The 24,375-nt window shown below is 43.1% G+C and overlaps 1 protein-coding gene across 3 annotated transcripts; it reads left to right on the forward strand.

The window, feature by feature from the left end:
• The first annotated feature begins 2,505 nt into the window (after positions 1–2,505).
• Positions 2,506–20,276, forward strand: LOC123814120 (zinc finger protein 57-like). 3 transcript variants are annotated; one of them, XM_045831712.1, is made up of 4 exons: positions 2,506–2,625; positions 16,325–16,451; positions 17,995–18,055; positions 18,650–20,276. In XM_045831712.1, exons 1-4 carry the CDS (start codon positions 2,623–2,625, stop codon positions 19,752–19,754), a joined length of 1,296 nt encoding a protein of 431 aa, XP_045687668.1. In that variant the 5' UTR covers positions 2,506–2,622; the 3' UTR covers positions 19,755–20,276. The 3 variants fall into 3 exon arrangements, with proteins under 3 accessions (XP_045687668.1, XP_045687667.1, XP_045687669.1); XM_045831711.1 differs by having other exon boundaries at positions 17,872–18,055; positions 18,650–20,266; XM_045831713.1 differs by lacking the exons at positions 2,506–2,625; positions 16,325–16,451 and adding an exon at positions 16,479–16,619 and having other exon boundaries at positions 17,872–18,055; positions 18,650–20,273.
• Positions 20,277–24,375: the final 4,099 nt, after the last annotated feature.

Below are 24,375 nucleotides of genomic sequence, written 5' to 3' on the forward strand. Positions count from 1 at the left end.
ACTTCTCCCCCACCGGTTCACTACATTCCTTTGAGCCTGGAGATAAGGTGCTGCTCAAGACTTGAAAGACAGGAGAGCCAACTAGAGGAAAAGTGGACTGGACCTTGGGACATACTCCTCACCACCCCCACCGCAGTGAAGTTGGCAGAAGTAAAACCTTGGATTCACCACACCCGAGTAAAGAATGCACTGGAGGAACAATGTACCACTGGACCACAAGAAGACCTGAAAGTCATCTTTTGAAAACAATGACTTACATTCTCTTCATCCCTTTTTGTTTAACCCCATGTTATAGAGAGCTTATTCCTTTCAAGTCAAATGAAAATTTTTGTGTATATTTAGCAAAAACGTTCTAACTATCTCTGACTTTTGCCTTGCAGGAGGACCCTATGTTGAACAAACTTTCATGTCTTTTTTTCCTTCTATTTTCACTTCATGTCTTATAGGTGTTTGTGTTCCCCTGGAAAGCCTTAGAAATTATAATTTGTTTCAGCATATCAATAAGAATATAACCCATGATGACATTATATTTGGGGACCTGTAGTAACTCTAAAAGACAGGGAAGTGTTTTCCTTAAAAATCACTAATGCAGCCCCGGCTGGAGAGTGTGAAACATTTGTCCACTGTTCTAAAACCTGTTTCACGCTTTCAGCAGACATGGAGATGAATTGCAACACCATAGTGTATCTTATGCCTTTGGTCACATCAAATTACCTGCAGGATGGTTTCTAATATGTGGAAGGGCCATTTATTCCTGTGTTCCAGCAAACCGTTCCAGGGGACCATGCTCTATGGAAGACTGACGGTGTTTATGCCCAGAAGCCCCACACACCTGGCTCAATGGGATCTCTCCCTTGAACCTGATTGTAACAGGGATTTGCACCTTTTCAGCTCTGCTGAATATGTATCTTTAACAATATTTGTAGTACCAGCCATGGTAACCTCTTTGAATGTAGAAATAAGTAGATTAGTCTGTGCTATGTGGCAAAAGCTTTAAATATCACCTCTCAAGCCATTAGTTCAATCAGTCAAGAACTAGGATGAGTTAGAGAAGCCACAGTATTAGAAGCTTATAGAGGCTGTGTGGAGACAGCTACATAGACTACCTCCTTTTAAGACATAATCACGGATGTGAAGAATTTAAAGTAAAAGACTCTGCTGTTTCAATCTGACTGATATTTCATGGCTCATAGAGCATAAAGTAAAGTAAATGAAGTAGTGTCCAAGATAAGAAAGAAAGAAAGAAAGAAAGAAAGAAAGAAAGAAAGAAAGAAAGAAAGAAAGAAAAAGAATTTTTGGTATTGATCTTTCTAAACTAATCTCCTTGCTGCCCAGTATTACTGGTCTTAGAGAGGCATTTGTGGCTTTCATCTTTTTCAGTATCATAGCTTGTTGCGTACAATGTGCCCCCTTGTGTGGATCTGCAACTAAGTGTATTCCTAATCCCCCTACCAGACCTTCTCATGCTGATACATGCTCAACAGCAAAATGATTACTTCCATATGAAACTGATCTCAGAGAAATAACACAGTTCAGACTAACAGTGCAGGAATGATAGGGGAACTCAACAGTTGGAAAAATTTTAGTTTTAAGTTATAGTTAATAAGCTTAGTAATGAGTGCATGTAAAAAGCTATTGTTCCAGGAACTGAAAGTATGACCCACCCGACTCCAGGAGACACAAGCAGTTCACCTTCGTGCCCCAGGAAGACTGCAAGCAATCAAGATGGTATCTGAGCCATTGTATTCCAGGGAAGACGTCCTTGCCCAGCACACAGATAAAGGATCACTGGGCAACAGATGAAAGAATGCTAGGAATATTGCCTGAGTGCAGATTTTATCCGATTAACCTTTCCCTGAATCTCAAACACCTTATCTACACTGCCTTTCTCCTTATAAAAAAGATCGGCTTGAAATGAAATGTAGGACCTTTTTTAAAGGTACATAACCTGGCATCTTCTCAGATTGCTGACCATCTGAATAAAGCGCCCATAAACATTCAATTCTTGTCTCTACTTATCGCTTCTGGTAGTGACAGGCAGCACCAACTACTGACTTTTCTGGTTTCCTCCTAACTGGAGGGGTCTGTACACGGGACGCCACGCGGGTAACTGCGTCAGTACTTCCCAATACAGATGGAGCGCGACAGCCAGGTGAGCTGTTTTAGCTCAGATCTCAGAGTAGGGTGGGTGGAAGTCATGCAGGGAAGGGCCCAGTGTAGGGTGGGTGCAAGTCTTGCAGCAAGGGCTGAGACAGACAACCCACATTCCACCCCCCCCTCCACCCCCCACCAAGCTGGATTAGTGACCTTCGCCCCGCCCAGCACTCAGGTCTGTAACAAGGTTCTAGGAGAAGCCAGGGGCGGGGCCACGGGTAACAACTTGGCCAAGGTGGTCCGGAGAGTTGTTTATTGGAGAGACGCTCTTAGTATCATCGACCAATCAGCGTTCCCGGCAGGAGGAGTGCCTGGACCAACGTCCATTTAGGGTGAATCGTCTGGACAACCGGCCAATCCTGGCCGTGGGCAGGCGGGCTCGCAGCTGCGTGAAGAGCTCTCTCGGGCTTTTGCAGTGCAGGTGCCGCGGAGCCAGCCGGGAGGACGCTGGGATAGGAGCGGACCCTAATGGTGAGTTTTGGGTCCGGTGGTAGTTTGGGGTGAGGGTGTTGGAGAGGGAGGTGTAGAGAGGGGTTGTTGATACGAACCTTCCTGAACCGGCATTAAGCGACGGGGAGGTGGGGGTGGCGGCCTCCTCGAGCCTCACGGTGTTCTGACCCGAGTCCTTGGCTGCGCAGGGGACGAGGGAGGGTGAGCGGGGCAAGAGCTGTTGCCAGTGGTCGGGGATTGGGAGCTGAGGGGGGTTGCACGCGGGGTCGGGGGGACTCGATCCGGACGGCAAAGGAGGCTTTAAGACAAAGCCTGTTGCAGTAGGGAACAATGCTCGGATCTCAGAGCGGCGCCCCCGTCTCTGATCCGACAGAAAAGGGCTTTTCCTTCTGTGGAAGGAGTGGAAGCAGGGGGAGCAGGAAGCCGTTGTGACAGGAACTGCTCTCCCTGCGGTCAGCGCGTTCTCGGCTCAGGTCCTCAGGACCTTGTCTCCGTCCCAGTGCTTGTTCGACGCGGGGGGTGATGTGGGGTGGGGGGCAGTGTCTGGACCTGTGGGAAGGACAGGAGCCTGTATAAAGTTTGGGTATGAAATGGGCAATTGTGATCGTTTGGTGGAGCCTGTAAAAAATGAAGAATGTGAACTTCCTTAGGAGGGACTTTCCAAAGAGTTATTGCAAGGGGTAGGAAGAAGCGACTCTGCACTCGGGGCATGGGCTGTGCGGTAGGGAAAATGCTCTGACCTTACCATCTCCAAGCGTCTCAAGAGTTGAACTATATGGTTTTTCTTTTCTTTCTTTTTTTTTTATTTTTTGGGGTGGAGTCAACAAACGCAGGAAAGGTAAGGTGTGGTTGAGATAGCAGGTCCCCAAGGCAGTCTGTTCTCAGGAGTGTCGTGTGCTGGCTCAGGCTGAGGACAGACCACCGTGCAGGGGTCTGGGGGAAGGAGAGAAGCTGGACCAAAGTCTGGCCAACAAGCATTTGCTTTGCTTGGTCAGTGGAGATGAGCAGTTCAGTTAATCAGTGATGAGGCACAGAAGAGGATTTTGGGGGCGGGAGGGGGAGGTCTGCGTCTAGTCTTGTCCTGGATAGACAAGTGCAAGGGGGTTCTTGCAGCATGCCCTTTCCCAGAACAAATGGGTGGGGCCCAGGGTAGTGCTTCCTTCCACCTTCCATGCTCATTACCAGTAGCTGCTCTCCCAGGGAGGATTCAGCCTTGTTACCTGACACGTGTGAGCAGTCTGTGTCCAACTGAGCACTGAGTTTTCCCTTCTTCTAGCCTCAGGTTACAGCAGTTGTCAAATGACGCCCCCCCCCCCCATTTCTTCTCCTTAGTGAGGGTAGTGAGGGTCTCAGGTCTTTGTTCTGTTGACTTCCATTATTACAGGGCTGAACTAGAGATGCCATTGGGGGAAATTGTCGCAGTACAGAAAATGTCCTCTCTTCCCGTAGGATTGCTGCGGTTGGGGGGGGGGGGGCAGGAAGGAATGCACGAAGTGTCCACACTTTCGTGAGAGGTGGGTGGAGATTTGGATTAAAGTATTAATAAAAGTGGTAGTAACTCTTCCATTCAGGGTGCAGAGTTTGTGACACTGCGTGATCCTGTCCCATTTGCTGTTAATAGCTTGTTGTGAATTGATGCCCTCGCCCCCAACACTCACCTTCCGTTCTTGTGTTTTCATTTCTGTTATGTGGCTTCCACAGCTTACATTGCCTGACTTAATTTTTGTCTGTCTCAAGTGTGACTTTACTCAAGGTGACCCAGGATCCCCTTGTGGTGACATGAATTTTGCTGATCACCACTGAGGTAGAAGGTTTCACCTTCTGTGAAATAATTTTAAGCCATTTGGTCACCTTTTATTACTTTCTGTGTTTATCGATTTCTGACATTTTCTTAGATACTCTGGGCAGGAATCCCGTTTCATTTGTAGACACTGTACACATTTTCTCTGAAGTGTACAGTTCATCTTTTCACTCTGTTCTGTGCTGGTGAAAGGAGTCTTCATGGTAATAGAAATGCATTTTTCCATCTCTTCGTTTGTAGCTTGTTCTTTTCCCCATTGTATTACAAAACTCTCTGTACTAGGAAGTCATAGAACACTTGACTGTAACTCGTTCTGAAAGTGTTCTATTTACATTTGCACCAAGTTGGTTATTGTTGCCACCTGTGGGTGATCATCACTCAACCCACATGGTCAGAGTGTTCCTTATTTCCCGCCTTGGGGCAGTGCGTGCTTGGCAGAGATCCATGCTCCAGAAGTGGTCCTGTGTCAGAGACTTCCATTCTTTTTTTTTTTTTAAGATTTTATTTACTTTTTAGAGAGAAGGGAAGGGAGGGAGAAAGAGAGGGAGAGAAACCTCAACTGGTTGCCTGTTGCACATGCCAACCAGGGACCAGACCCTCAGTGCAGGCATGCGCCCTGACCAGCAGTCACACCGGTGACCTTTCTCTTTGCCAGATGATGCCCAACCAACTGAGCCACACCAGTCAGGGCAAGACTTCCATTCTTATCCATGGATCCCTCCATCTGCTACACTGGGCTGTCCCAGTTACTGTTGTGACCTAAATACCTTCATGTGTTTCTGGGAAGGTCCTTCCACCTTGTTCTGTAGAGACATGGCTTTTTAGACATCGGCCTGTCATTTAGTTTCAACAACTGCTAATTAACCGCCCCCCCCCCAAGGTTTTGGATTTAATGGAAGTTTACTAAAAGTCTGCATCTACATTTGGGAGAGTTGTCATGGGGGCATTGAGTGTCCATTCAGAGGGCATGCGCCATCTTTCCATTTCTTTCTTTGTACTTTTGATGTCACTAGTATGTTTCCTAGTTTGTCATTATGGTCGCTTTATATCCTTCATTAGACATTTCATTGGAAAAGCCTCCAGTTCTCTTCCTCTGTCTTTCTTCTTTACTCTCACACAGAACACTTCACTTCTGACATACTTGGTCACCAGGTAAAGGAGCATTTCTGTGCAACAGTCAATTCCGTGGCACCACCTAGATGTCCTACAAGTTAACCCAATTTTGACACCATCTACCTAGAGTGTCTACCTGGAGGCGAAGAGCTCAGACCCACAAGACTGCCCTTTAATGCCGATGCCAATCACAAGTAGTAGGTCCCCAGGTTACCCACAGCTTCTTTGGACTTGGCTGCAAATCAAGGGTCTCATGGCCCCTCCCTGGGTTTGATTAATTGGTGGAGCAGCTCAGGGAAACACTGAGTTATGTTTACCAGTTTATTAAGGAGATGATAAAGGATAGAGATGAACATCCAGATGAAAAGAGGCATAGGTTGAAGTCCTGGAGGGACCTGAGTGCAGGAGCTACTGCCCCTGTGGAACTGGGGCGTGTCACCGTGCCCATGTGGGTGGGTTCCCCTAAATGGAAGCTCTCTGAACCTTATACTATTGGGACTTCCTACATTCTGGAGGCGTGATCCATTGTAAACTCCATTTCCAGCCCCTCTCCCCTCCCTAAAGTGTGTGATTAGATATGAACATTCCAAAGTTCTAATCTTGGCTGGGGCTTTCAGGTGACAGCCCCCTCCCAGGAGCCACCCAGAGTCACTTCATAAGAACAAAGATGCTCCTAGTGCTCTTGTCACTTAGGAAATTGCAGGGGTGTCAGGAACCAGAGAACAGTGGATATGTGTTTGGGGGGTGTGGGTGTGTATTATCTCACAGACATACTTTAGAACTTTAAGAAAATTTGTAAAAAAAATTACCAATCAATTTAGCTTTAATTGTCTAGGCTTTTTTTTTTTCAATTTTTATTTTATTCCTTAAGATTTTATTTATTTATTTTTAGAGAGGGGAAAGGAGGGAGAGAAACATCAATGTGTGGTTGCCTCTTGCACGCCCCCTGCTGGGGACCTGACTAGCAACCCAGGCATGTGCCCTGACTGAGAATCAAACTGGCGACCCTTTGACTTGCAGGCCAGCACTCAGTCCTCTGAGCCACACCAGCCAGGGCTAATGGTCTAGGTTTTATAAAAAATTCCTTTTAACTGCTGTTGCTAGTGATTCATAGTGAACTGAGATTTCCTTTTATGCCATGTTTGTACTCTGGAAAGCCACTAAGAGCATATTCTGAACTCATCTTGTACTTTGTGTATCTTCCACAGTAATCCTTGGAGCTAGGACTATAGGCAGCTTTTTCCTTCTGCTAGAATTCTTGCATATTTTTGTTTACTGGATCTGGATAGGACCTCTAACAGGAGTGAGGCAAACGGCCTCCTTGTTTGACCTAATTTGGAGGGAAAGGTCTCACTTTCCATCATTTGTGTGTTCTTTAATGAACACTCCTTTTCGGTGTGCCCCTCCTCAGGCTCTGCAGGTTCCAGCCCATTCCTAAACTGCTAAGGGTTCCCCTGTGGATGCACGTGGACTGGGTTACAGCTTTTTCTTTATTCAGACGTTGTGACACTGTTCTTTTAAGGTGGTACTGTGATAAATTATAATTGACTTTGTAGTGTCTAACTATAAAATACAGTGAATATAGAAGATGCACAAGCAGCTACACAACCTGAAGTGAACGTCTGTGTGAGGACAGGCGGGCCATGGAGTGGATGGGACCCTCCCACTGGACACCCCACTTGAAATGACTCTTATGGACAGGCCTCCTTCCTGGGTGAATGATACAGGGGTAGGCAAAAGTAGGTTTACAGTTCACTTATGGAAAGATACATAATAATACAAGAAGAAATTCTGTGTTTTGTGTACTCACAATTGTATACCTACTTTTGCCCACACCTATGTGTGCATGCACCCCCACGTCAGTGTATTTTATTTCTGCACGTTTTCTTTTGAGTGTACACAGCATCACACTGCATATCCGATTGAGGGTCGGGTTTCTTTTGTTCGCAGTTCTGTTTTATCCCATGGAATGGGAGCTGACTTTTGTTGCTTGGCACTGGGCCCTGGTGACACTCTGACCTTTTCATTTGTTGATTCTTCTGCTAGTGGTCACATGGGTGGCTTCATGGTTTTTTGTTATGACGCCTTTTAACAACATTACTGGATGTCTTAGGCATTCAGATGTTTTAGGCGTCTTCTCAAAAGCTCCCCCGTTGGACCCCCGTTCCTCCCCCAGAGCCATGTTCCACGTGTGCGCATCTGTTTTAGGGTTGTCCTTTGGGGCTGGATCCACCCCAGACACACACCCAAAATGGGTTTGGAACTCCAGGTGATGCCACATGCACCGTGAGGCTGAGAAAACGGTTGGCAGTCTGGGGAGATGAAGGCAGATATGAACTCCTGTGGGGGCTTAGAAGGAGAGTGGGCGGGGAGTCTGCTGTGACTGGGGGCTGTGTGGCTTCCCCTTCCACCTACCAGATCACAGGACACGCAGCACATGTGGGGCTCTTCATTGGTTTGCCTGACCTGGGCTGACAGGGAAGAGGGAGGGCGTCAGAGAGCTGCTCCCAGGCAAACCACAGATCACATCGCAGATGGAGCCAGCCTCCTCATTAGAATTCATCTGAACTGTGCTTGCTGTCTGACATGTGCCTCATCTCTTGAGTCAAAGTTGAATTTATCTGAGTGAATTTTAAAAGCCAAGAGCCCAAAGGACATATCTTAGTCAAGACCAGCAGGCGTTGGAATCTGCTTCTCCCAGGGTTTTGGAGAAAGACAGGAAAATGTGTCAGCAGCCTAGGCTCTGTTCTAAGATTTCAGCACCGTTATTGACTGGTTTAATGTCCTGCCTCATCACTGAGTTATGTATGCAGCCTTCCCAGGGTTCTCTACCACACACAACAAAACCCTTCTAGGAAACAGCCCCCTGCCTGGCTGGCCAACAGTCTGCAGCCAGTCGGTCATCAGCTCCACGTTTCAGGGGTTTCCTGAGTGTTGTCTGTGTCGTGGGTCCATCGTCAGGTGAGAGATGCCGGAGGCCCAGGTTGGCCTCTGTCCTGTGCCAGTTCTTCTCAGGGAGTGGCCCATGGGGTGCTGCCTGCAGGGCCCCAGAATCAGGGCAGCTGAAGGCCTGAGAGAGCCTGGTCTCCAGCAGGGCCGAGGGTGTGGCCGTCATGGTGCTCTGTCATGGTGCTCTGACGGTGTGGAGCCCTGGAGGGAGGCTCCTTTCACCAGATGACCATGGGCGGCATAGGGCCCTCGTCTGGTCACATAGACCCCCAGAAGCACGAGAGGAGGCCCAAGGGGGAGGGGGCTGGGAGGGGTCACTGTTTGCCTGCAGTTGCTGCATTTGGAAAGATTCTAGAATCTTTGGTTGCCCCATTCAGAGTGAGCTGGTTGGTGAGGTGCAGCTGTTGCCTCTAGAACCCAAGAAGACCCAGTAAGTGGGAGGGTCTGCTTAAAGCAGCGGATGCTCCTAAGATGAACTTTGGTCCTTCCCTGGGCTGGTTCGTAAAATAATTGCCAGAAATTTTAATGACATGGCATGACCTTGAGCCTTGTGGAATGCGGTAGCTCCAGCCTGAATGGAAAGTTCTTTGACAGGTTAGGGAACTGCCTTCCCAGTCCAGGTCCTCCAGGGCTGGAGTTAAGTCCCTAAAATGCCAGGTCCTTCTTTCCCTCCCGAAGCCAACATCCCTTCTCCACTCATAATGTCATCAGTTAACTGTCCCCTGTGCAACCTTTCCAGAAGCTGCCATATTTTAATGGATTTTTATGGTATCGAATCTTAACATTTATTTAATACATTCTGAGTTTATTCTTGTGCATTGTGTAAGAATTCATTTTTTTGCATGTATCTGTTCAATTTTCCCAGCACTATTTACTGAACAGACAGTCTTAACCCCATTGTAAGTTTTTGCCTTCTTTGTCAAATGTCAATTGACCTGTGAAGGTGTGGGTTTATTCTGTGCCCTCCATTCTGTCCCATTTATCTGTTGGGTTGGCAAAAAATCTGTACAGCTTTTTCCATAAAATGGAAGACACCTTTTTTATTTTCACCAATAACTTTGTTGATTTGGATATTTTGAGTATGTCCGCTATCTCCTGCGTGGTATAATGTTGATTGTTCTCAGTTAATGTCACAGTTTGATCGCTATCAACTTCAGCTGGTCTGCCTGTCTGTGCAGCATCGCCCAGCGAGAAATCTCCAGCATGGAACTGCACAAACAACTTTTGACATGCTTGATCAGTTACAGCACCTTCTCCATTCACTGTACAAATATTGTTTTGCATTTCATTTGCGTTTTTACCTTTCTTGAGATAATAAAGCATAATATGCTGAAAATGTTGCGTATTTTCTTCCATCTTCAGTATTAAAATGGCTTCATAAAAATTCACCAGTTTTGATAAGATTTTTTAAAAGATTTTATTTATTTATTTTTAGAGAGAGGGGAAAGGAAGGAGAAAGAAAGGGAAGCATCAATGTGTGGTTGTCTCTTGCGTGCCCCATACTGGGGACCTGGCCCGCAACCCAGGCATGTGCCCTGACTGGGAATCGAACTGGCAACCCTTTGGTTCACAGCCTGTACTGAATCCACTGAGCTACACCAGCCAGGGTGATATGGTTTTTTTTTTAAATGCATGCTGATATGACAGCTCTCACCATATAATCTACCAAAATTGTTTCAAATGAAGTTAAAGACAGCTAAGCACTATTAGAGCCATCTTATGGAAAGAACCAAACAAACTTTTTGGCCAACCCAATATAAATCTGTTTTTATACCAATACCATGCTTCTTTTTAATATTATAGCCTTGTGGTGTAGTTTGATATCAGATAGCGTGATTTCTCCAACTTTGTTCTTTTTTTCTCAACATTACTATTGCTATTTGGGGTCTTTTGTAGTTCCATATAAGTCTTTGAAATATTTGTTCTAGTTCTGTAAAATATGCCATTGGTATTGTGATAGGAATTGTGCTGAATACATAAATTGCTTTGAGTAGTATGGACATTTTAATGATAATTCTTTCTATCCATGAACACAGTATATACCTCCACTTATTTTTATCTTCTTAAATTTCTTCCCTCAGCATCTTATAATTTTACGAGTACAGTTCTTTTATGTCCTTGATCAAGTTTATTCCTAGGTGTTTTATTTATTTATTTTTTACGCAGTTGTAAATGGGATTGTTTTCTTAAGTTTCCTTTTATGTTAGTTCATGATTGGTGTATAAAAATGCATCTGGTTTCTGGATATTTATTTCGTGTCCTGCTACTTTATTGAATTAATTTATCCGTTCTAGTAGTTTTTGGTGGAATCATTAGGGTTCTCTAAATACAGTATCATGTCATCTAGAAATAGTGACAGTTTTACTTCTTCCTTTCCAATTTGGATGCCGTGTATTTCTTCTTGTCCAAGTCCTGTGGCTAGGAATTGCAGTTCTATGTTAAATAAGAATGGTGAAGGCAGACATCCCTGTCTTGTTTCTGACCTTAGGGGAAATATTTTAGCTTTTGCCCATTGAGTATGATGTTGGCTGTGGGTTTGTCAGATATGGCCTTTATTATGTTGAGGTATGTTCTCTCTTTTCCCACTTTGCTGAGAGTTTTTTATCATCAGTAGGTTCTAGATTTTATCAAATGCTTTTTCTGCATCTATCGATACAACCATGTGATTTTTTTTATTCTTCGTGTTGTTTATGTAGCATATCACATTTATTGATTCACGGATATTGTACCAACCTTGCATCCGTGGAATTTATTCCACTTGATCATGGTGTATGATCTTTTTAATGTATTGCTGGATCTGGTTTGCTAGTATTTTGGTGAGGATTTTATCATCTATGTTCATCAGGGATATTGGTTTATAATGATCTTTTATTGGGGTATCTATATCTGGTTTTAGAATTAGGAAAATGCTGGCCTTATAAAGTGAGCTTGGCGTCTCCCTTCCTCTTTAATTTTTTGAATAGTTGGAGAGGGATAGGTGTTAGTTCTTTAAATGTTTGGTAAAACTCACCTGTGATAGTCTACTAGGACTTGTGTTTGTTGGGACATTGTTTATTATTGCATCAATTTCTTTAGTTATAATCAGTCTATTCAGATTTTCTGATTTTTCCTGATTTAATTTTGGTGGATTGTATGTGTCTAGGAATTTATTTGTTTCATTCAGATTGTCCAATTTGTTGGCATATAGTTGTTCATATTTTCTTACGACACTTTGTATTCCTGTGCTGTCAGTTACTACTTCTCTTCTTTCATTTTTAATTTTATTTATTTGGGTCCTCTCTCTTTTTTCTTGATGAGTCTACTTAAAGGTTTGTTAATTTTGTTTATATTTTCAAAGGACCAGCTCTTGATTTCATTGATCTTTTGTATTGTTTTTTAGACTCTATTTCATTTATTTCTGCTCTGATCTTTATTATTTCTACTCTTCCCTTCTTCTACTCACTTTGGGCTTTGCTTGTTCATTTTCTAGTTCTTTTAAAAAAAATTTTATTTATTTATTTTCAGAGAGAGGGGAAGTGAGGAAGAAAGAGAGAAAAACATCAATGTGTGGTTGCCTCTTGTGCCCCCTCAACTGGGGACCTGGCCTGCAATTCAGGCAGGTGCCCTGACTGGGAAGTGAACCTACGACCCTTTGGTTTGCAGGCTGACACCCAATCCATTGAGCCACACCAGCCAGGATTATTCTGTTTTTTAAAGATTTTTTAAATTTATTTTTTTTAGAGAGAAGGGAATGGAGGAAGAAAGAGAGGGAGAGAAACATTGATGTCCTTCCTCTGCTTCCTTCCTTCTTCCTTCTTCCTCTTTCCTACTTCCTCCCTCCCTACCTCCTTCCTTCTTCCTTACCCCTCCCTCTTCTCTTCCCCTTCCTCCTCCCTTCCTCCCCTCTCTTCCTTCCCGTCTCACCCCCCCCCCTTCCTAATACTGACTTGGTGGTAATGAACCCCTTTAGCTTTTTCTTGTTTGGGAAGCTCTTCATTCTTCTTCAGTTTTAAATAATAGCCTTACTGGGTAGAGTAGTCTTGGTTGTAGGTCCTTGCTCTTCATCATTTTGGTTATTTCATGCAAATCCCTTCTGGCCTGAAAAATTTTTGTTGAGAAATCAGCTGACAGTCTTATGGGAGCTCCCTTATAGGTAACTGACTTTCTCTTGGCTGATTTTAAGATTCTCTTTTTGTCTTTAACCTTTGCCATTTTAATTATGATGTGTCTTGGTGTGGACCTCTTTGGGTTTATCTTGGTCTTGTTTGGGACTCTCTGCACTTCCTGGACTTGTGTGTCTTTTTCCTTAACCAGGTTAGAAAAGTCTTTAGTCATTTCTTCTGACTGGTTCTTGATCCCTCTTTCTCATCTCTTCCTGTACTCCTGTCATGCAGATGTTGTTACACTTCGTGTTGTCCCAAAAGTCCCTTAAACTATCCTCATTTTAACAATTCATTTTCCTTTTTGCTACTGTAATTGGGTGTTTTCTGCTACCTTGTCTTAGAAATAGCTGATTCAGGGTTTCATCTAGCCTAGGTTTATTGCTTCTGGTGCATTCTTCATTTTAGATACTGTATTTTTCACTTCTCACTGGTTCTTTATTATGGTTTCTATGTCCTTTTTCATGGTGTTCTCACTCAGTTTTTTGTAATTTACATTAAGTTCCTTGTGCATCCTTATAACCATTTTTTTTTTAACTTTGTATCTGGTAAACTGCTTACATCTGTTTTATTTAACTCTTTTTCTAGAGATTTCTCCTGTTCTTTTTTTCCCATTCACTGGTTTTAGAGAGAGAGAGAAAAATACCGATGTGTTGTTCCACTTATTGATGGATTCATTGGGTGATTCTTTTATGTGCCCTGACTGGGAATCAAACCTGCAACCCTGGTGTATTAGGACTATGCTCCAACCAACTGAGCCATCCAGCCAGGGCTCTCCTGTTCTTTCATTTGGCACATGTTTCTTTGTCTCCCATTTGGGCTTCCTCTTTGTTTTTATTTCTATGTATTAAGTAGATCTGCTATGTTTCCTAGTCTTGATGGGGTGGCCTTATGTCGTGGGTATCCTGTGGGATCCAGGGGCACAGTCTCCTTGATCACCTGAGCTGGGTTCTCCAGAAATGCCTCTTGTGTGGGTGATGTGAGCCCTCCTGTTATAACTGAGTCTTGATTGCTATTGGTCTGTTTGTGCGTGGGTTCAACACTCAGGCTGGCTGGCTGTGAGGATCAACCTCAGCCACAGTGTATGAGCTGGTATGTGGTGCTGACGACACTAAGTGGAACTCGCTTCAGCAGGGTCCGGTGCCTCTCAGGATCTCCCTTTGGATATGTTGCTTGTAAAGCTTATTGGATCCTGTTCTGATTTTGTCTGAAGCCAGCCACTGAGTGTGTTGGTTCTGGGGCCTCTTAAGGAGGGACTCTGGTAAAGACCAATGGCAGACGCTGCCCGTGACTGGCCCTGGGCAGCCTGCTCGGAGCCACAAAATGATTCAGTTTGTGGCTGCCTCTGCTGGGTCTGCGTGTGCATGGGAAGGACCAAGCTTTGCAGCAAGGCTGGCTTCCACTAGCAAAGTCCAGGGCCAGAACAGCAAAAGGCCCATGGTACCCCCAAGTGTGCCTGGTGTGGGGTTGAGACCCCCTGTTCCTCAGTGGGAACCTGCCAGCTGCCTGTTCGACTCAGTAACTAAAAGAGCCTCTGGCAGCACTCAGGTTGTAGGGGAAGGTTCTCACTGAGTCACCAAGTATGGGCCAGTGGTGTTTACCAGATTGGCACAGGTTCAATCTCAGTGACAGTATTAGGTCTGAGGCCACTCAGCAAAAGTCTCACTGTATACCAAGTCTAGCTGCCACGTGCCAGATGCCACAGACCTTTTTGGTGGTGAAGGGTCTCAGGAAATCATCAGGGTGAGGCCAGCAGAGTTTATCAGGCCCAAACAGAACAAGATTTGGCCATGTGAAGGGAAAGCTCTGCACTTGTTTGCATGTGAGGGAAAAATGATGCCCATCCTAGAGCCACACAATTCAGTCTGTCCCAAATTCTGTCTGGAGCCCAAGTTCAGCATGGCAAGGAGTTGGGAGGGTAGGGTAGTGGATCTCCCGTGAGGGGGAGTGTCCATCAGGTTTGGGAGGAAAGAAGAGTGGCCCCCACTCCAGAGCGACACATCTCAATAACTGACACCCCCTGAGTGTGGCCGGACCTCTACACCCCTGCCCAGGCAGCCGGTTCCTCAGCAGGGTGTGAGCTTCATAGGGTGGGGAATGCAGAGGTTAGGGCTATTTCATTCCCCCAGCTGATGCCATAAGGAAGGGAGTGCTCCACCCAAGAAAGATGGTATCTGCGGTGTGGGAATGGAACTCAGGAACAGGGATCCTGGTGGCTGTCCCTTTAACTCTCTCCCCAGAGTCACAACCCCAGTCTTTTCTCACACAACTCTAGTCTACTCCACTGGAGCCCAGGTGATTGGCTGCAAATGAGATTTTGTGTGTTGGCCCTTTAAGAGGGGTCTCTGTCTTTAGTAGACTCCTGTCTCTCCCTGGAAAACAGAATCCTTGTTGATTTTCACGGGCAGGTATTATATGGGCACCTCTTCCTAGCTCTGGTGCTCTGGGCTGGGGAGCCTGGTGTGTAATTAAGGCCCAGTGTTCTTTAGTGGGAACCTTTACAGCCAAGACATCCCTCCAGAATCTCAGCTACCCCCGGGGGTGTGAAGCCAGCCTTTTTCACATCTATGCTCTTCCTATGAGTCTCAATGTGGCTTCCTCTGTAAACCCTTGGTTATAAGACTTCTGTTCAGCTAGTATTCAATTGGTTATTTAGGTTGATTGTTCTATATTTTAGTGGTAATTCCAGTTCCAGTTTGGTCCTGGGAGGCAGTCAGTGTAGCTTCTACTTATTTTACAACTATTTTGGATTAACCCTGGGCTTCCCTTTTAAGTGACACATTTTTCTTTTTCTGTTTTCATTGTTTTCTCTTTGTCTTTGACTTTCACCATTTTCACTGTGATGTATCTGTTTGTGGAGCACGTTGCAATTTTAATCTTGGGAGATCACTGGGTGTCTGGACATGTAGGTTGGTGTTTATCACAGGGAGTTGATGGTCCTCTGTGTAAAGGATCTCTAGGACCACCCTTAGGTATGAAGATTTCACTACAACAGTTCACTGGACTTATTTGAGAGAAAGTGGTTACACATGTTACAATTTATTAGAGAAAGAACACATTAAAATTAGTGATGGAAAAGGGAACATTGGGTGGAAACCAACAGAAACCAGGCTGAAACTTCAGTTGTCCCCTTTCAGCGCATATGCATGCACAGAGCTTAATGTGTTTGAAATGTTACTGACTAGGGGGCCTCACCTGAGCCTTGGAGTCTGGGGTTTTTATTGAGGGTTTTACTGTGTGACCGACCTTCACAACTCAGCGCTCAGTTCCTCCAGAAGTCTGTTGTACAGTGTGTCCCAGGTGGACAGTGTGAGTTATTGATGATAAGTCACATTGTCAGTGTAAATTCTGCCATGGCCCAAGGCCCCAGCCATACACAGACACTCTCAATGGCAGCTGATTCCAAGGGACCACACACTTTGCTCCAGGAGCCAGTCAAGGATTAGTCCTAAACAGTGGTTACTGTTTGGACAACTCAGGCTTGCTGAGTTAGCCTTTGCCTGCATATTTTCAAGTGAAAGCATTTATTTCATTTGTACATCATCTCCCTGGACCCTGCAATAGATAGAGTAAGACAAGAGGATTCACAGTAAACAGTAGAGTCCGGTTCCTAGTGTTAGTAGTGCTGTTCACTGTACCAGGAAGTGGGTGTGAACCGTTGCAGGAGACCCCAGTGCTTTCAGACTCACCCATCCTCCTGCACATTTGGGTGTTGCAGGACTCGGTGGTCTTTGCGGATGTGGCGGTGGACTTTACCCTGGAGGAGTGGGCTCTGCTGGACTCCGCTCAGAAGAACCTCTACAGAGACGTGATGCTGGAAAACTTCCAGAACCTGGCCTCAGTGGGTAAGGATGACATCGTTTCACTGAGTCATTTAGTGAACAAGCACTTCTCATCGGTGCTCTTCCAAGATCCGACACGCAGAAAAGGAATGATTGGTAAATGAGACCAAGATCGTCACAGCCACCGTGAACCTAAAATCTAACAATGCTTCCGTGACAGTGGAAATCTGGGTATTAAACTGAGACTTTGCTCGTCTTGTTTTTGTTTTCATTTAAAAGCATTTTATTTAAAGTCTCATAACTTTAAAGTTTTTCCATGGACTTTTTAAAGTAACTAATTAACTATCAGATGATTTAGTTTAAGTTTCCAAGAAGCAGAATATTATTAATAACTCAAGCATTGATGTATGATTGAAGATTGCAAAGCAATTGAAATCTGTCCTTCAGACTTACATCCAAGATTACTCTATCCAGCAAAGCTATCATTTAGAATGGAAGGGCAGATAAAGTGCTTCCCAGATAAGGTAAAGCTAAAGGAGTTCATCATCACCAAACCCTTATTATATGAAATGTTAAAGGGACTTATCTAAGGAATAGAAGATGAAAAACTATGAACAATAAAATGACAACAAAGTCATAACTATCAACAACTAAACCTAAAAAACAAAACAGAATCACAGAAATGGAGATCACATCGAGGGTTATAAGTGGGGAGGGGTAGAATAGGGAGGAAAAGGTATAGGGAATAAGAAGCATAATTGGTAGGCATAAAATAGACAAGGGGAGGTTAAGAATAGCATAGGAAATAGAGAAACCAAATAACTTATATAACCCATGGACATGAACTAGGGGTGGGGAATGCTAGAGGGTGTTGGGGGCGGGTACAGAGTGGAAGGGGGTTAAGGGGAGAAAAAAAATTGGGACAACTGCAATAGCATAATCAATAAAATATACTTCAAATAAATTGGCAAAAAAAAAATCTGTCCTTCAGATGTGAAGATGTTTCTGTGATCAGCAGTGATCACTGCAGCTTAAATAAACAGAATACTAACAAATTTACAGGCTGAGTAGATTTTAGTAAATCAAATAAAGTTTTAAACTATATTCAAGGCTGCTCATAAAACATCCATATCAAATGCTTAATGTCTTTGGAAGAAAAAAAAATTATGCTTAACCATTTACTTTATGCACTTATTTGAAGAAAGATATTCTTACAAAAATTCCAATGTTTTCTGTTTGTATTTTACTGCATTGCTGTTTGTTTGTCTAGGTTTAAAAGATTTGGGGGTTCTTTGGTATCATTAGTGTGGGTATAGTCTTTAGGGGTCATTTTCTGGGTTCCCAGAGAATTTTCTTGTTTGAAACTTTGACAGTCTTAGGGAGTTACCCATCATTTTGACCCCTTGTGCCTGTCACTCGAAGTCTTTCTTTGCTCACAAATGCCTTCCTTATTCCTTAATATATTTATTTACTTTTGTTTCAGATAATGAGACACTGTTTACAGCCAGAGGGCCCATTATTCAGCAGGATATGCATGAGGAAAAAATATCTAACAAACAGGAAATAGCAAAATTCACAAGAAGTAATTCTTGTATCTACATTTTAGCAAACTATGGGGAAGACCAGAGCATTGACGATGAGCAACAAAACTACAGGAGACCTCTAAGGTGAGGTGCCTTCTTTATTGGTAGTAAATGGTAGTATCCCAGAAGAGAATCTTAGTTTGTCATAAAGTTGTAAAACATAAAAATTATAATCCTAGCTCTACATCTGTTAATTCACATGGATTTAACAAAAAAAAATTTAATTTAAATTACACATTGAGTGTGTGAAACGATTCAGTTAGAAACAATGATAGGAAAACCCCACACACAGCAAATAGCCTGTGAATAGAGAATATACCCGAACTCCCTGCCACAGCATGTCATTTATTCAACTCCAAGCAACTTAGAAAGGGTAGGAAAACCTCCCATAGACTGAAATGTAGTTAGAAATGTAGTTATAAACTTACTAATGGTTAATAAAAACTCATTAATAGAAAGTTACTGCAAAAGTGGCATTTCAGAGCAACATTACTACAGAAGTGTTAAAACAGTATGTATTACTAGAGATGCCAGACATTTCAACTTCTACTGAAAGAAATACATAGAGTAATGTAATAAACTCTGTGCAACATGTTTAATTAAACCTGTTTTGTTCAAGGGGGAAAAAAACCTCATTAATAAATATGCTGTTAATAAAGTAGTTCTCACTTTTAACAGGAATCATGTGGTGGACAGCTTCTGTGAACATAATGATGGAAATCAACACGGTGAAACCTTCATTCACATTCCCAATCTTAATCTGCACAAAACCATTTCTATGGGAATAAAACCATATGAATGCACCAAGTGTGGAAAAGGCTTCACGCATCTTTCTTCCCTTAAGAAGCATGTTAGAGCTCACCGTGAACATAAATCATTTCAGTGTCAGGAATGCAAACAGGGCTACATTTGTGCCTCACACCTGGGAACTCACACTGGGGAGAGACCCTATGGGTGTAAATTATGTGGGAGAAACTTTCCTTATTTCTACTGCCTCAGTCAACACATCAGGATGCACACTACAGAGAAAAATTACGAATGCCAGCAGTGTGGGAAATCCTTCAATGAGCTCTCCAGTCTTACTAGACATGTGAGAACTCACACAGGAAAGAAGCTATATAAATGTCAGGAGTGTGGGAAAGCCTTCATTTACCCCTCAGAACTTCAAAGGCATATGATAACGCACACTGGGGTGAAGCCCTATGAATGTAAAGCATGTGGGAAAACTTTTCGTCATTCCTATTCCCTGACGCGACATGTCAAGATTCACACAGCAGAGAAAACCTATGAATGTAAGAAATGTGGGAAAGCCTTCAGCTGGCCCGAGACCTTTCAAGCCCATGTGAGGACACATACTGGAGAGAAACTCTATACCTGTGAAAGCTGTGGGAAGGCTTTCAGTTCTCCCAAGTCCTTCCAAGGTCACATGAGAACTCACACTGGGGAGAAACCTTACAAGTGTAAACAGTGTGGAAGAGCCTTTACTTGGTCCTCAAACTTTCAAGAACATGTGAGAATTCATACTGAAGAGAAACTGTATAAATGTGAAAAGTGTGGGAAAGCTTTCAATTCCTCCAGATCCTTTCAAGGTCACATGAGAACCCACACAGGAGAGAAGCCCTACGAGTGTACACAGTGTGGGAAAGCCTTCAGCTGGTCCTCGTCCTTACAAAAGCATGGGAGAATGCACACCGGGGAGAAACCGCACAAATGTAAACAGTGTGGAAAAGCCTTCAAGTGGCCCTCATCCTTTAGGAACCACGTGAAAATGCACACTGGATAGCAGCTCCGTGAAGGCGTGTGACCCTTGAAAGTTTTGGTTTGGACGTTCTTTCTAGACAGGAATCTTACAACTTTAAATAATCTTGGAAAACATTCCACTGATTATATAATGCTCCAGGAAATTCATACCAGGAAAGAAATATTTTAGAAGTTATAAATATGGTATTATTTTGTCAAAATCTCATTTTTAAATGAATCATTAAGTGATAAATTTCCAGTTCTTTTAGAAATAAATGTTTATGTAAGAAATAATTCTCTTAAGTCTTCTTTCAGGTATAGTGTATAAGATTGAATAGTTTTTTTTTCCAGTTAATACCTGTTTTCTGTTTTCATTTTTTCATTTTGAAGTTTATTGGACCCATGATAATTTGAAGTATGCTTTAAATATGACAATAAGTTTAACTTTTATGTAATATTATAGTGGAAGTGCCTTACATTAAACTTTTCTAGTTGTAAGTGCTTGACAATAAGTTTCTGATTGACAGGGCATCCATCTCAGACACATCCATCCCAAACAAGCATATAGCCAGCTGTATCACACAGCTACTAGTAAAACGACTACCTACACAATCAGGCTGCCTTGACCCATGAAATTTTCCTTTCAAAAAGTTTGGGGTAAACTAGTTAAGTGACCACTTAATCATGCTTTTCTCTTCCCTTAGCCTAATTTCTGCTCTTATGTTTAACTTTGTCAAGTAAGGGTAAACCTATGAAATCCCAGGCATCCCATCCTTGACCCCAAGAAAAGGCAGAGCTCAAGGTCTACACTCTCTCCCCACAACTTCACTGTGGCCTTGGGCCATGCTGTGTACTCTCTGGAACTTGTAAAAATTTTGTTCTAAGTTCCCTGATGGTTTTTTGCTGAAGTGCATCTTATGAGAATGCAAGAGCTGGAATAGCCACAAAATGTCTGTGGGGGCTTGTCACAACAGTGTTTTAGGCATTCCTAGTGGATAGCATCTCTCTCAGTAGGCCGAGATCAACAGAACGGCAGCTTTATATTTCTTCTGTAGGTATCATGAGAGCAGCCACCCCCCTTCCCTCACCTCTTTCTAGTACATGCATATTCCTAGGAACACATTGATCTTTTATTGGCCACTTATTATATAAATGATTAGGAGAAAGCAGGTGGTAGCCATTCTGAAAAATTTTTGAAATCTTAGGATTTCTTCCTGAAGAATTTTTAAATATGATGTGTTTCTCTAAGTTGGATCAAAATTGTTTTCTGTGAAAATAGGTTTATTCTTCTTCCATAAAGTCCTTTCAGGGGACTTTATGGAAGTCCCCTGGCGTGGATGAAACTAGGGGATGATTTTTTAAATGTAATGTTATGATTTTTAAACAGGATACCACAAGTCTGGCATGTGGGAGGTGATGGGGGAAGGTAGAAGCTACTGTTAATCTTGCTTTTCAGAATTCTAGCTGGAAACTCCTCCCTTTACCTAAAGGAACTACCCCCCTACCCCCACGCCCTGCTGCCTATTTCACATTTCCACCCCACCTGCCAGTATTGACATAGCTTCTTCCTTGTATCCTTAGTACTAGTTTCTGTTCAGCTAGTCTTCAGGTGGTTCTCAATGATGGCTACTGTGTTTTGCCATGTATACTGTGCTCCCCATGCATAATGCACACCCATGTTTTTGGCCCAAACTATCAGGAAAACTTTTAATTTTTTTAAGATTTTATTTATGAATTTTTAGAGAGAAGGGAGGGAGGGAGAAAGAGAAACATAAATATGTGAGAGACACATTGACTGGTTGCCTCTTGCACACCCCCAACTGGGGCCTGGCCTGCAACCCAGGCATGTGCCCTGACTGGGAATCAAACCAGCAAACTTTCAGTTCATAGTCAAATGCTCAATCCACTGAGCCATACTAGCCAGGGCTCATAATTTTTTAACTCATTTATTTATTTATATTTAGAAACAAAACAAATTATTGTATTCTAGGATATTACTTTGCATACAGGTATCGTTATTGCCTTCTAGAGTTACACTTTTAACACATAAGCATAAATGAAAGAATTAAAAACATTTATATAGATACAGAATTAGTACTATCCATGTATAATGCACATACCTATTTTTCCATCAAAAATTTGGGCAAAAAAGTGCACATTATACATGGCGAAATACGACATTCTATGTTGTGGTTCTAATTGTTTTGTGGTCATGAGTGGAGGTGAGCTCAGCATTTACCTACTATGTCATCTTGACCTGCCATCCTTAGTTAACAGTATGTATTTTTATCAATGACACCAAATGCATACAAGTTTAAGGAGTATTTTCATTTAGCTAATCTACATTTGTCTTTACTATAACTTGTAATACATGAATCAGTTAAAATCACATTTTATTAATGTTCTCCAGCCAGACCCCTAGGATCACTTGTGATCTAAGAAACTGTGAGGTGTATTGGCTTTGAGTGTTGGAGATGATACCCCTAGTGCAGGAATGCAGGGCGTGTTAGTGAGGACATGCTATGACATGGCTTGTGGACATATTTTGATCTATGTCCAGCATTTAGACTTGTGTTAGCTGACTTGAGTGAATGTTAAAGGGAGTGTCCTTTTACTCTGGATTAGATGCTGTCAGAATGTAAAAAAAAATTATGATTGGATATCTTAACTTCTTATCTAAAGGCAGAGTAAATTGCACTTTACTAAAAGTAATTGGAAAAGAGACACCACTCACATTTCCAAGAACTGGTGGATCTTTGCTCCACATCTTTGTGATATGGATTCTGTGCCATATTTAACCATTTTAAAGACATGATCATAAGGTGCTCTTCCTTTGTCTCGACTCGTCACTCTCAGGGAATCGCATCTGTGCTGGTTGGGTGCAACTGTTTCTGCTCATCGTGAAAAAAGTCACAGCCCAGCAGTGTCAGGCTAGCTGCCAGCTGTCTGATTCTCGTTTCCATGTAAACACTATTTCTTACTGTGTATTAAGCACTGCTTAGTATAAGATAAGTAAGATAGAATGTTGGGCAAAAATACATTTACAGTTGTTCCTATGAAAAATAATACAATAAATAACTATAAAAGGATTAATGGTCAAGTACTCACGACTGTAAAGCTATTTTTGCCACACCCTGTACATAAACATGCCTCCTCACCATCTCCATAACATACACATTTTATCATCTCCTTGGATGAGTTAACTGATGACTATAAATATAGGTAATTCCTCAAAATAAAACGGATCCGACATGGATCATTTTGAGCCTTTCTCAGAATCCACACTCACTGTCTGATGCTAAATTCTGAGCACCCCTCATGTGCTTTGTACTTTAGGCTCCAAACAAATTATTCATCTCCACACCAATCTGAGTGCTGCAGGCACTTGCCCATGGGGCCTTGCATTCTGCTCCCAACCTGCTTGTGCACACCCATTCCCTTGACACTTCCCCAGTGTCACTCCTACTTTGCATACAGTACACCTGTCTGTCTAGGTCTCCGTGTACAAACCTGTTTTCCTGAGCCTTCTTGTGCCCACGCTTGCGCCCACACAGGACTGGCCATACCCTAAAGAGACAGAGGGCATGTGTACATTCATAGTCTCCAAACCCTCAGCCCTCCGAAACGATTCCAAAGAGCACTGCCGACAAAACAACCTTAACTTCAGAAGCAAACATCCTCTAAGTACATACAAAAGTTAAGCATGTGTAGAAATTGTTTAAAATTAGGGATTTAATGGTTCTGACATGAAAAAGCAGGAATCCCGCGAAAAGGTCAAGGATGGACTCTTCTGTTCATGATGGAATCCCACCGTGTAGTTGTGATGCACACCTTCCATGCTGTGAACGTTCAGAAGCTATACCACCACGCATTAGTGTGTTGGTGTCCCTGTAAATATGGTCTTACTCATTAGTGCACAGGCGGCAAACACAAGGCCTCCGGGGCTGAATCCAGCCCTCCACCTTGTTTTATCTGGCCCAGCACCTTGTTTCTGCCTGGCGGCAGCGCAGACCTCCTTGCCTCCTTGTAGTTAAGTAGTTACATTTACACAGTCCTAAAATTACACGGCCCTTTGAAGGCAACCACGAGGCCCCCAGTGAAAGAGTTTGACACCCCTGCATTAGTGAGTTGATGCTAGACCATTCCGACAGTGGTTGGAATTGCTTAGGGACAAGCTTCCAATCTAGAAAGGCTATACCTGTATCATTAGTGACTATTTCCTCTGTAAAGTCCTTCGGGGACTAATTACCTTACTTCCAGTATGCACAGGGCCAGAGATGTATCACTGGATGGCATTTGACACAGAAACAGGAACAGCTTTGCCACCTGAGAGAGATCAGAGAAACATAAGTGGGCTGAATGAAGAGAAAACCTCAGTCCATTCTTCACCCAGTGGAAATAATACATTATTAGTGGGCAACGGTTTTATTAATCAACTACCATACAATATAGGAAGAATCATCCTGTGGGGATATTCAGCAAAATTACTAGCAGCAAGATGTAAGAAGATGGTTCCATTTTATTTTTATTTTTAAATTTTATTTATTTATTTTAGAGGGGAAGGGAGGAAGAGAGAGCGAGAAACATCACTGTGTGGTTGCCTCTTATGCTCCCCTAACCAGGGACCTGGCCTGTGACCCAGGCATGTGCCCTCACTGGGAATT

This window comes from Phyllostomus hastatus, unplaced genomic scaffold (assembly GCF_019186645.2).
Source record: "Phyllostomus hastatus isolate PE091 unplaced genomic scaffold, TTU_PhHast_1.1 phas_contig_159, whole genome shotgun sequence".
In the NCBI taxonomy this organism is placed as follows: Eukaryota; Metazoa; Chordata; class Mammalia; order Chiroptera; family Phyllostomidae; genus Phyllostomus; species Phyllostomus hastatus.

Bases quoted from the DNA above. Each gene is read 5' to 3' on its own strand.
- LOC123814120 (XM_045831711.1), top strand. The intron at 16,452-17,871 runs GTAAGGATGACA...CTTTTGTTTCAG, and splicing joins CCAGAACCTGGCCTCAGTGG to ATAATGAGACACTGTTTACA. The intron at 18,056-18,649 runs GTGAGGTGCCTT...CACTTTTAACAG, and splicing joins AACTACAGGAGACCTCTAAG to GAATCATGTGGTGGACAGCT.